At 37.2% G+C, this 13,701-nt stretch overlaps 1 protein-coding gene across 1 annotated transcript in view; it reads right to left on the reverse strand.

Moving 5' to 3' along the window:
- The window catches only part of LOC114669222 (glutathione hydrolase 5 proenzyme-like), a 62,589-nt gene extending 50,231 nt beyond the window's left edge, over window positions 1–12,358 (reverse strand). The window contains exon 1 of the mRNA XM_028825417.2: window positions 12,052–12,358. Coding sequence (XP_028681250.1) covers window positions 12,052–12,236 — 185 coding nt within the window. The 5' untranslated portion in view covers window positions 12,237–12,358. The remainder of the gene's footprint in view (window positions 1–12,051) is intronic.
- Between the last annotated feature and the right edge of the window lie 1,343 nt (window positions 12,359–13,701).

Below are 13,701 nucleotides of genomic sequence, written 5' to 3' on the forward strand. Positions count from 1 at the left end.
TCACATATAGATTCTGACTCTCAGATGTAGATGCATACTACGAGGGATTGGTTTCCTGTGCAGGACTGGTTTGGGCCTTGTGCCCAGTGCTGGTTCCATCCCCACCATGACTGGATTAAGCTTTTTATTTTCTATGATACATAAAATGTTTAGTTTACATTTGAATAAAAGCATTTTAATCTGATGTAAAAATCAGCCTTTTATATGATGTTTGATGCTATATGAGAAAATGTATTACTTGAGTTTAAGCAGCTGCAAAAGTAGAGATAAGAATATAACTAAGGCTAGTTATAAAATACTTTCCTTTATCTACAAAGTTCTAAAAAGAGGCAGTATGCAAGAGGCAAGGGTGTAAACCATACAGAGATACAAATCATTTTTTTATTAACCAATGACAGGATTTAGTAAACATAAGTGAACATTTTGTAATCAAAGAATTGAATAATGTTATTTAACATCCTATATATCCTCCAACTTGACAGCTGCTACTCTGCTGTTCTGGCTGTGAGTTTAGTCTCAAGAGTGTCTTTCATAGAACAACACTTGATTTCAGCTGGATAGCATGTTCAACATATTGTGAAAAAGAGAACTACCTATATATGCGTCCACTAACGGAGAGAGTCTTGTCATAATAACTGATTGCTGATCTTTATGTTGTTTTCAGTTTTTTGTTACTAGGAAAGAAAGCCAGTGTTAAAGGTAGCAAGCTAAATGCAATATTCTTCATTTCTGTTCAGGCATCTTTTCAAGGCCAACTGGAAACAAACAAAATCTTGAAGTCTTTATGCTTATACGTAATTACAAGGGGCATTTCTCAGGAAGTGTGAACCTCCTGTAGAAAACAATGCTATGATACCAAAGGTCAATAATAAACACTGAGGACTGACTGGTTAGGGAAGCAAGAGAGAAATGTAAAAGAGCCTATTTCTCATTATCTAAATTAAGGTAAGAAATGATCTGATTTTGCTCAGGGGCGATCACACCTGTACTATGTATAAGCGTCATACGTATGTGGCTGTACACTGGAATCTCTGAATTCTGGTATCTTCATGTGCATCTTGCAATATCTACCATGCTTCTTCTGCTGCTTGCTATTGCCGCTCATGTGTGCTGTGCTGTGTCTCTGCTACTATCAGATACAGTAAGTATTGCTTTGTACTATGCTAAAATACTCTTGTGATAAACTCCTCCATATTATACAGTTTGTTCAGTGCAAATGGTCAGACTGGAATGTCCTAAAAGACATTGGTATTGTGCGGCGCCCAAAATATTTACATTGCTGGTCAGGTCACTGCCACTGCCATGCTGTGGATGAAAAGTTCAATGACATTGAAACACTGTCCTATTCATGGCTTTGGAAATAGGAGTTTCAGTGTGCCAAATTTGCAATTTCTTAAAATAAACTCTGTCCACAATGACCCCTCGTCCGCTAATATTGCGTTGTTTAATTCACAATCTCTTAATGGCAAAAGCTGGTGCTATCAGAGTTCATTACAGACTCCAACCTTGACATGCTTTACCTAACAGAAACCTAGTAAAACGTAAACAATTTTACGTCTCTCATGGAGGTGACACCGAATACATTTACTTTGCAGAGCCTCGCAGATGAAAACAAGGAGTCACAGTAATTGTTAGAACTGAAGTAAACATCAAAAGAATTCCAATTGACTGCCCACTGTCTTTAAAGTGTCTGGCTGTTAAGCTAATAACAAGATCAGGTCCTGTCTTACTCATTGTTCTCTATCCCACCCAAAATACAATGTTGTTTTTTTTTTTTAATCTGATTTGTCTTAATTATTAACCCACTCAAGTTCCCTTTCGCAGAGAGTAATTCTTCTTGGCAATTTCAACATCCATATTGACATTACTACATGTAATGAATTCCAAACGTTACAGGACTGTTGTGACTTTGTGCAACATGTTGATTTTCCTACTCACTCTGGTGGTCATAAATTGGACCTTGATCTGCACATCTGGATTATCTGTGGGTAACACTTAGTAGGGAATTGGGACTCTTCACTGTCCATTACCTCTCCCTCCTCGTACCTGTAAATGTCAAATTTCTTTCAGAAACCTTAAAAATATCTGTATTTCTATCCTTGCTAGTTCCATTTCTGGTCTTTTTCTGTCTTCACATATTCCATCAACACTAGATAGTCTGGCTGATCACTATAACACAGCCCTTCTTTCAGCACTAGATGAAACAGCTCCTTTATAACATAATAATAATAATTCTTTGCATTTATATAGTGCTTTTCTCACTACTCAAAGTGCTTAGCAATTGCAGGTTAAGGGCCTTGCTCAAGGGCCCAGCAGAGCAGAGTCCCTTTTGGCATTTACGGGATTCGAACTGGCAACCTTCCGATTGCCAGTGCAGATCCCTAGCCTCAGAGCCACCACTCCGCCTATATACATAAGGAGCTTTCCTTTAAGCGCTGAGCCTCATGGTACAATTCAGAGTTATTGTCTATGAATGCAGCTGACTGATGCCTTGAGAGAATGCCATGTAAGACTGGCCTCACTGTGCATATCCAGGCTTTCTCTAACCATCAAAGGGCTTACAGAGATGCATCAAGTGCAGCCAATAACACACATTATGGCAGAATAATAGAAAGTGACCATGATAACCCAAGGGTATTGTTCTTTGTAGTTAATAAGCTACTTCAACTTGCGTCTGGCCAAATTACCTCCTCTACCAAAGTCTGTGAAAAATTCTTCTTTTTTTTGCAATATAATTACAGATCTAAATAACTAAACTTACAGAAATCCATCATCCATTTATACCTTTCCCTGTCTTTCCACTCCATCCAGGTCTTTTTCTAAATTTTCACCAGTCATATCTGCATTTACTAATTACCTGCTTTGTAAAAAGAGGCCCACTACATGTGTACTGGGCCCCATCCCCACTACACTTCTTAAATCCTGCCTTCATGCCATAATCCAGACTGTTACGGCAATAATAAATACATCCCTTGGCATTGGCTTTGTGCCAGGCACTTTTAAAATCACTTCTATAACCTCACTGTTAAAAAAAAGTCTGGTCTTGATGCTGACAATCTTAACAATTTTTGGTCTACTTCTCATTTACCTTTTCTGTCAAAAATTCTTGAGCCTGTTGTTGCCTCCAAAATCACCAATTAATTAACCTCTAAAAATTTGATGGAACCCTTTCAGTCTGGTTTCGGAGTCCAGCACATCTGTGAAACTGCTCTGCTTTGGGTAACTAATGATTTTATTATATTATTTGCTGGGCTTTCTTTTAGTATTGAATTTAGTATCTTACTCTGGTTCATTGTCTTTTATTCTATTTAATGTCTTTGTACAGTATATCCTGTATCTATCTGTTTTAATGTTCTATTCATGAAACATCTGTAGCCAATGTTACATATACAGTACCTGCTGTTTCTTTATGAGACTCTGTGAAGAATCTTGAGCATGGGAAATGCACTATATAAATAAAATGTATTATTATGGTCTGCACAAGAATTTCATGGGAAGAGTTACTTAAATACAAGACAAGATAAAAATAATATTCATAAAAATGTAAAATTTTAAATTACATTTAAAACTAAATGCTGCAATAGTAACATTTCTATTCTTGAAACATGTTTACTTGATTATTTGATTTTGTTTCCATCTAAATCTCCCAACATAACCTAAAAGATTATTTGACATGATGATAAATTATCTAAGAAACAGTATATTATTTATCAGGAAAAAATTAGATGAATAGTAAATCATCCTTGAGGAAAAGAGTTGATGTACTGGAGGGAAAAATAGAACTACACAGAGAGAAAATATTTTTGGCTGAAGGAGACAGAGACGTTTTAGTGCGAAAAACAAGACAAGCTGGACTTTTCTGGGCTCTCTGATACTCGAACGTGCAACATGAAGAAACAAACAGACTGATTTTATTTATTTTTTAATTTTTTTTTTTTTTTTTTTACTAAATTGCACAATGTGAATAAGTAAATAATAACTAACATAATTTGGCAGGTTTTCATGATTAAAACCTCATCACAATCCATCATTAGAATGAAATTTAGCTCCATACTCTATAGTCTTTTGAACTGTTTAATTAAGTCAAGTTACAGGAATATAAGGTAGATAACCTAGTGTCTTTGAAACCACTTTTACAGTTTAAGCTATCAGTATAAACAGAACAGGCATTACATTAAACTGAACAAAAAAATAAATGAGCAATGCAAAAAATATCACTTGTAGATAATTAAAAGGAGCTTTGAACATAACATAGTAGTGGACACCAAAAATGTCTGCAAGAATGTATTGAGAACAGCAAAGTTGCCAGAATTTTCTCACATCAAATTATCATTGGTGTACCAAGTATAGACTAACAACTAAAAAATATTCAGCTACTAGTACTCATGTAGGACTGTTGAAGAAAGAGTCAACAGTAGCTGCTGCAACCTTTGCGGAGTAACAGATAGCCCATAATCTGAGAAGTAACAACTGAATATTAAGATCCATTCTTGACACTTAAAAAAAACAGGCAGGTATAAGTTCAGTGAGCTAAGGTGTATAATGCTGGACATTGAAAAATGGGGGGAAAACTTTGTATGGTCTAACCCGAGTTTACTGACATGTTACTGGATCCATTATAGGACTTTCCTAGTCTTGTGGTGTGAAAAAACATGGTACTGTCACAAAGGGATTTTTACATGATTGGTGTACAACTTGGATATTGCTCTGCATTTAATAAAGCCAAGATGCAGGGGCATATCCAGAACAATGGCTAGAAATACAAATGGCTACACACACAAACCTATATAAACATCATAGGCCTAAGTTGCACATGCATTCTCTGTCTAGTTGCACACAGAGCCAAAAGCAAATTAAATAATGCCTTAATGTGATTTACAGTTAATAATGCAATAATCAAATATATCTTTTATAACAGTTCTTAAGGAAATTGTTTCATGATTAAAGTTGTTTTGTTCATCTGTACTACTTCTTACAACTTGGGCTGAATTATTCAACTTAACTGACAATTTTTTTTAGTTTCCAGTTTAATCTAAAATTGGACATATCAGAAACAGGCTAGCTCCTCTGGCAAACTGAACTGTGTTTTGTATTTTTCTGGCAAGAGCCCTGGTAAAGTCTAATTTATTTTATTATAATGTTCTGGGAAAAAATATCTGCGCTTAAGAAAGAGATAGTCAGAGCAGCCAGCTGAGCCAACACTTACATTTAAATGCACAGCTTGTTTGTAATTATTCTGTCCAATAGGCTTATGCAGAATGGGTAATAACATCCACTATGTGCAGCACACAATGTACATCTAAGATCACTATCCAAAGGGAAACAATTCACATCTCATCTTTCAGAGATCAGAAATGGATCTAGCAAGGATGGAGGGACAGTTATTTTTAAGGCTTTTGAAAAAAAAAATTGACATTTACAGATAAGAGGGGGGGAGAGGGTAATGAAACGGTGAAAAGTACTGCTTTATGATCCGAGAGTCCCAAATCACTGTTATTAGTTTTGCTGACAGATAAGGCAGATGTGCAGATCAGGTCTAATATATGACCACCAGAGTGGGTAGGAAAATCAACATGTTGCACCAAGTCAAAACAGTCCAGAAAGGACAGGAATTCCTTTCTCAGTTTACATGTGGGGATGTCAATAAAGACGCTGAAATAGCCAAGAAGAATGACTTAATTGAGTTAATAATTCAGTCAGATCAGATAAGAAAGATCCATTGTATTGGGTGGGATGATAAAGAACAACAAGCAAGATAGGACCAGATCTCATTATTAGTTTAAGAGTCAGACACTCAAAAGACAATGGGCAGTCAATTGGGATTCTTTTAACTTTTAACTCAGATCTAATGTTGATTACATCTTGCCTGAAGAAGGGGCCGGAATTGCCTTGAAAGCTTGCATATTGTAATATTTTTAGTTAGCCAATAAAAGGTGTCTTTTTGCTTGACTTTTCACTACACTCAGATCTAACAATTACTGCCACCCCTCAGGCTTGTCTTGAGCTGCAAGCCTCTGTGAAGTAAATGTATCTGGATGTTGTCACCTACTTATGAGAAGTAAATTTGTTTGGTTTTTGCCAAGTTTCTGTTAAGCAAAGCATATTGAATAATGAATTCATATAGCACCAATGGTTTGCCATTAAGAGATCTTGAGTTAACAATGCAATATTAGCTAATCAGGTTTCATTGTACACAGATCCATAACCAGAGATTATTTTAGAATATTGCAAATATAGCACACTGACACTGACTGAGGCTAAGGATCTGTGCTGGTATCCCGAAGGTTGCCGGTTCGAATCCCCGTCACTGCCAAAAAAAAGAGATCCTACTCTGCTGGGCCCTTGAGCAAGACCCTTAACCTTCAATTGCTCCAGGGGCGCTGTACAATGGCTGACCCTGTGCTCTGACCCCAAGGGGTATGCGAAAACTAACAAATTCCTAATACAAGAAATTGTATAAGGCAAAATAAAGAATAAAAAGCCATGAGTAGGACATATTCCTGAACAAATGCTGTCATTGAACTTTCCATTCACAGCCCGGTGATGGTGTGTGGCAACTTGACCCATGACTTAAATATTTTGGGACTGAAGCAAGACACTCATGCTTTATACAAACCACCCACTAAGTGGACACTGGACTCCTTGTTTTCATTCCAAATCATTTATTATCATGGTCTTTAATGATGCTTTTGCAACATTATTTAAGTCTTAAATCTTTAGACCTCCCAAAACCCTGACCATACTGTTGCTTTGCCAGCAGTTACTTTTCAATCCAAATTGCTGCTTCTGAAGCAGTAACCCCCTGGACAGAGTCCTGACCCCCTCATACAAGAAAATGTTCTGCCAAAAAAAGCATGTTTCTAAGCACTTAGTCATCCAACCTATTGACAATTATTTCAGCTTTGGTTATTTTTACTAATCGCATACACCCTGATATGACTGCAGTTAACAGATGAAAGAATATTAGAATTGAGATGATAAACCAAAACTCAAAAAAGCTCCAGCAGATTACGAAGTATGCAGCTAAAGTGATTGGGGCTGATGTAGATGATTTAACTAGTGTGTGTCAGAGGGCAATGTTAAAAGAAACTGGAAATCATCTCAACGGATGACAGTCATCCATTACATGTAGAACTAAAGTTCAGTAAATCAGGAAGGATAGTCGCTCTGAAAACCCACACAAATCGCTCCAGAAACTCCTTTCCTCCTAGTGCCATATGACTTTTCAATAAGAAATATCGGAGATAATGATCAAGGTTTTGATATATATCCTGTAACCTTTTTTTTTTTTTTGGTGTAAATATGTATTATCTAACTGCCTTACCTTAACCTTTCTTGTTTCTATTTGTCTGTTTTAGTTCATTCTGTCTGTATTAGATGCAACTGAAAAGGCAAATTTCCTGTTTTCTTGTGTAAACATGACTAAATAAAGAAACTTTAAACTTTAGTACTAGGGTGTTGTGCCGTATTAGCCATTATGAATGCTGTGAAAGGTCAAGCAAAAATGACACCTTTTATTGGCTAACTAAAAAGATTACAATATGCAAGCTTTCGAGGCAACTCAGGCCCCTTCTTCAGGCAAGATGATGAAGGGGCCTGAGTTGCCTCGAAAGCTTGCAAATTGTTATCTTTTTAGTTAGCCAATAAAAGGTGTAATTTTGCTTGACTTTTCACTACAATCGATATAAGAAAAATCACTTTTGTGTTCTTGACACATAAACAAATGATAAAAAAAATGAAGAAGTGGGAACCCAAAGTCAAGAGAACATTGTACTGCCATATTCTAGGTTTGGAATTCTAAGATGTCAGTCTGAGAAACTTTCATTATACTGACGCAAAGATTAAAAAAAAAAAAAGTGAGGACCTAAAACACATTCCTTAGTCTTCCCTTTATAAATGCACACTATGAAAAAATCATGGGGATGTAATAGGAAACGAGCTCTTGGTGAAAAGCAACGGTAGGATATGAAATTATAACATAAACAGGGTTCATTACTCATTCATTTTCTTTACCAACATGTAACAATGGAAAAAGGGTCTCATGCATCTGTTTTTCTATTTCAAGCAGCTATGTATTTTGCCTATTTATTTGAATATGTACTGGGGTGCAGCAATAAAGAGGGGATTTTGTCATTACTGCACAATTTTAGGGAAAATAGTCTGCAATAAAGTGCTCTGCCCAAGCTCATTATTTTCACACACAACTCCATCTAAAATAGCCCAAATGGCTGTGACACTGTTCAGTATGCGAATTTCCATTCCAATCTTCTGTCCAGTAAAAGACTGAATGTCATCCCAGACCAAATGGTTTGTCATTTCGCTTATGCTTTGCTGTCTCTACAGAATATCCAGTTTGAGCTATTACTAAAAAGATAAGTATTGTTTCATTGAAGAGCAAACCCAATACACATACCCATTAACATGCCCAAACTCCATTATAAAGTGTCAAACAGATGATCTAAACTGGAAGAGTTGCTTTCTACTGGTAAGGCTTAGGTGAAACTATTTTATGTGTGGTTTATTTACTTGTTAAATTGATTTGAGTTACTGTAGGTGGTATGCCTTTTGCAAAAATGCAAACTGAGCTCTTTATTGACTATTTTATAAATTTAGTTTTATTTATCGGTCAACAGTAACTCATCCACACATTTAAAAACACAAACTGGTAGTAATGGCAGACAAATGTTCAGTGGTACCTATAGAACCGAAAGCCCTGTAAGACCGTGGGTGATTCATGTCAAATTCACACATTTGTTTGTGTTCTCTGCTTTGTTTCTGTGACTGATACAACTGGTTGAACTAGATCAAAATCATATATATATGCTAAAGTTGACAGACTCCTTTTTATTCCGCAATAGCAATTGAGTAGTTCACAAGTGGCCATCTATCAAGAATGATGTTGGAAAGTATAATCAGTTGTGAGTTATAAATAGATCAACTGTTGATGTTGGCCATAAGACATGGTGGGGTGTGACTGCCAAATATTGATTCTTATTTATTACAACAGAAATTATCTGACATTGCAAGTGGCGGCATGCAGTCCATCTATAATGAGGAATATACTACTCAACTAAAACCTTGCAAGAACAGAACCATTTTTACAAAATTTCAAATACAGTACAAGTAGTACTAGGGTGTCTTCTTTGGATAAGAAGATATTGACCATACATTGTTCTCCTCTCTTGCTAAATGAATCTTAGCCTGAAGAGGTCTATTCATTTTTTACATTTAAGATGTCTCACTTAAAGATTTACCAATGTTGTTACTTGTTCTAGTGTGTATATAAAAACAGGGAACTCCAGTTTCTGTATTACATTTTGGCTGAAGAAGGGGCCTGAGTTGCCTTGAAAGCTTGCATATTGTAATCTTTTTAGTTAGCCAATAAAAAGTGTCATTTTGCTTGACTTCTCACTAAGTACAATACAAAAAACTCATCTCCTTCTTGGTGAATACTGGATTCTGTTAAACCATCCTGTCATTACCTGTAACAAAACTTAATCTTGTACTTGACTCTACCTGGATTTTGAGTCATGTTTCCATGCTCCAGGCTGGCAAGTTGTTTAACCACAGAGATCAGTTTTGATTTTGAGCTCAGTTACTTTTATCATGGAGTGTTCCTCTACCCCCAGTATCGCTAATGGTTTTCCAGGTAAAAAAAAACAAAAAACATTCTTGTCACTGTCCTAGACAGCCTAAACTCAACCAGTCTGACAGAGTGTGGAGAAGGAGAGGCCTCCAATTGGATTTAGATGCACTTGTGTTCTTTTTCCACACCATTTATCAGCCTACACTCTTAAAAAAAGCTGGTTCTTTAAATGCATTTCATGGTTCTTTACTGTGCCATTTGGTTCCTCAGAACCATTGGTTGACAAAGAGCTGTTTGGTTCTTTGTGCTTTCAAAAATTTCCTAATATGTAGAAATATACTGAAATCTTTAATACACAGAAGGCTATGCAGCAGGACAATAACAGATTAAGAAAACTTGATCTTACCCTGTATTATTGAATGCAGCAAGAGACCTTTTAAAATCATGACCCATTGGTATTTCACAAATCTTTTGCCATCTGTCCATGGTTATTTACTTTATGGAGTCTGTTGTGGATCTTAAATAACTGAAGGTTTCTTCTGGAACCTTCATGTGAATGGCTGTTTTGAATACCAAAAGTGGTTCCCCCTATGGCTTTGCTCTGAAGGAACACTCTGTGACTTTTATTTTTAACTGTTCATGCAGATATAATCAGAATTTTGTCTTTGATGTTTTTGTTCTAAAATAATAAAATAACAGACTACAAAATCAAAATTAACCCACTACAGTCCTGACTCAGGACTCGAAACGTAACGCAGCCATCAGAATCCATTCAATTGGCTCACCCACTGCTTAATGTCATCCAGTTAGATGCAGAAGTCATCCACATTTGAACCCACTTACTCCATTTCAGAGACATAAGGGGCCAATGCCAACTCCAATGCAGGTCAAGAACCACTCCATATGAGCACCGCCATGGTTAGTAGTAGATTTAAAGATGACTGATAACGAATATAATGTAATGTATGAACTTTGATCCTTGACTACATATCTAGCCCTCTATGGACCTCAATCAGAAGGTGAAAGATTACAAATTTCTATTACAATCAAAAATATTTTGACTTTAAACATTTAAATTGAAGCACATACTTTAATATTCAAATGTCTGACTCAACCATTCCTGTTTGTTAAGTACTTCTACCTCATGAAGTAAATCATTACATTTCTTATCAACAATAAGAATTAGAGTGTCAGACTTTTCATACATTACTTTCCGTATAAGAAAATTAAGTTGCTTTAGTTGAAGCCAAGGCCTGGTGAGCAATACTGGTGCATGTATGTGTTGGCTGCCCTCCTCTTTGTTGTCATCCACAGTTATCCACAGAATTAATGTACATTTTAAAATTTTTTTGTTGTTCCCACTGTCATAATTTAATATAAATGTAAAGGAAGAAGGGTGCAATATTGTGAAGGGCGCTATAGGAAATAATGGCTAAGTAAGTGCTTTAGATTCTTCGTTCACTATTAATCTGTTGCATTATAGTTCTTACCTAACCATATTACAAATCTTTTGGTGACTTGGAGCAATATAAAATACAGACTGAATGATTTTCTGAACACACGAAATTCTTAAGCAGGTCCTCTCAGTGTCAAGCCAGTTCAGTTGACTGGAAGGATGAGCTAAAGACTTAGATTTGTCATACATCCAAATGCTCTAACAGCACCAAAGTCGTTTAAAATACAGTATATTGAATGGCACAAAATGCAATGACCGAGTTGCAGATGCTTTGTGCAGCGTCACCTTTGCATTGCGCTGACCGTGTCATCGTATCCTTCTTCCCTGAAACGCCTTATTATGATGCTTTTACCGAACGAAGGAATGTAAAATAAATTAAATGTAAATTATTTACGCAGTTGATTTCTTTTGTCGCGTCAATCAATCAGGTCAATCGCTTTGTGATGAAGCTGTATGTGACACTTGTTAAAAGGAGGCTATTTCAGTGTAGCAGTGGCACTGATATACGCAATAGTTTCACTTGTTTATGGGTTTTTCTATACCTGGCGGATGCAAACCGAATAAAATCTGTCCTTCACGCCTTTCCCCCCACTCTCTAAAATATTTCCTTCTTCTTAAAGCTCCTTTGTGTAACTGCAGTGATTAGGAGCCTCCCATTAAATAACATGCGGTATGCGGAGACAAATATAGTTCTGCCCACATTAAACTCTCGCCTTTAGTTTAACGAGTTGCAGTGAAAGCGCTCAAGCTCCGAAGTAGTGGACTTTCAGAGTCCAGCTTCAGATCTATCCGCCAGCTGAGGAAAATGAAACCGATTAAACAGCTGCTTGTTGCATGATGAAAACCACTGCATGTGAGTTTCATGTCCACACTGACTGTTACACCTACAGGATACCCATTATCTTTAAACTCACATTCACTAAGAAGAACAAGACTCAAACACCACAATGTGATGCTGCCTCGGGGCAAACACGCGCATAACACTCGCAATCTACCAAACTTTACTTACTTGCCCACTTCAGAGCATGTCGCCGTGTCAGCAGCCACCGCCGCGTGCCTGAAGCCGTCCTTACAATTTGAGGTTCCGCTCAGTAGGACCCCAAGCACAATGAGCCCGATAATGCAGAGCAACACGAAGAAAATGCAACAGCGGACACGGGTCCGAGATGTTCGAGAAGATCGATAAGCCATCATTCTGTTTAGGAGTTAGCTCGCAAAAAGAGAAACTGTGCTTCAAAAGAAAAGGGAAAGAGAGTGTTTTAGTGAGCGCTTCATGGACACTCCCCCACAGGTCGGCGAGCAAAGCGAGTCTCATGTAAGCGCGAGTAAGTGGTCAAACCAGAAGATCTCTGTGTTTTGGAGAGGGGTAATCAGGAAGGCACACCCCCCCCACCCCCCCACCATCGCAAATACATTTATGAACCGTGAAAATTAGGTTAATGTATTGAAACTCAATCAATATCAGCAGATGGCTCATCAGCTACTGGCACAGTGGTTAGAGTCGCAAAGATCTTGGTTCAAGTAAAGTTATCTCGTTCTCCCTTTTTACCCGTGGGCTTTCATCTAAGGGGGTTGAATGTGTTTTTTCCTGTACTGTAAAGGAGAAAGTGGGTTTACAAACTGGATGGACGGTAACAGGATGCAGTATTCCCTCTCCATTTCTGTCAGTCAATAAATAAATGAGTGAATGAATAAACAGATTTTTGGTTCCTGACATGAGTCTTTGGTACCCAGTTGTTGGGAATGCAGATTCAGCAGATGGATGGAAGAATAGTAGTTTTGCTGAATGAATTGTATTCTGAGAATAGTACAGCAGGATCTTGCAATTTGGTATTGTACCTGGTGGCCCCAGAAGCCCCTAAAGTAGAAAACCACTTATTTCACTGCTTTTGGTCACCCGCAACATTTTGTCAATAATTTTCCCCGACAGCCGTTGTATTAAATTTGTAGAATCTGACACAGATAATATATTTATAGCCGCCTCCCAAACCGCCCCCCCACCCCCCACAACGCGAGCAGCGTTATATGTCCTGTGAGAAAGAGATTTAACCATGCCAGGGGCCAGTAAATAAAGGACAAGTACAGCATTGTTTTTACAAAAGTTTTAAAGTAAAAGTGTAAATAATGCATATCTAACAATTCCCATGAAAATAACAATCTGTTTAAATTGTATTTCCGGTAAACCAAACCCAGGGATGGGCGAGCGAAGCGAGCAGGGGGCAGAGCCCCCTAGTATATGTATATGTGTGTGTGTGTGTGTTGGTGTGTGTGTATATATATATATATATATATATATATATATATATATATATATATATATATATATAATATATATGTATGTATGTATATGTAGGTAGGTAGGTATGTATGTATAGATATGTATGTTCTTGTAATCACTTAAAAATTACAATATAATGTATGTTTGATTGATGTAAAGCACTGTATTGAATAAAGGTTAATGGTTAAAGTTTCCGTCTCTGGTGGGGTTTCACCATGTACTCTGGCTCTCCTCCTTTATCCTAGTGACAGTGACTTGTACATAAACCTATGCAGAGAATGTGCAAGTTCCATACAGGTATCAAGCGACTGGACCTGAGATTCAGACTCTGGATGCTGGATCTTTGAGGCAGCAATGCTAACCACTGTGCCACGCAACCTG

This window comes from Erpetoichthys calabaricus, chromosome 18 (genome assembly GCF_900747795.2).
Source record: "Erpetoichthys calabaricus chromosome 18, fErpCal1.3, whole genome shotgun sequence".
Taxonomy (NCBI): Eukaryota; Metazoa; Chordata; class Cladistia; order Polypteriformes; family Polypteridae; genus Erpetoichthys; species Erpetoichthys calabaricus.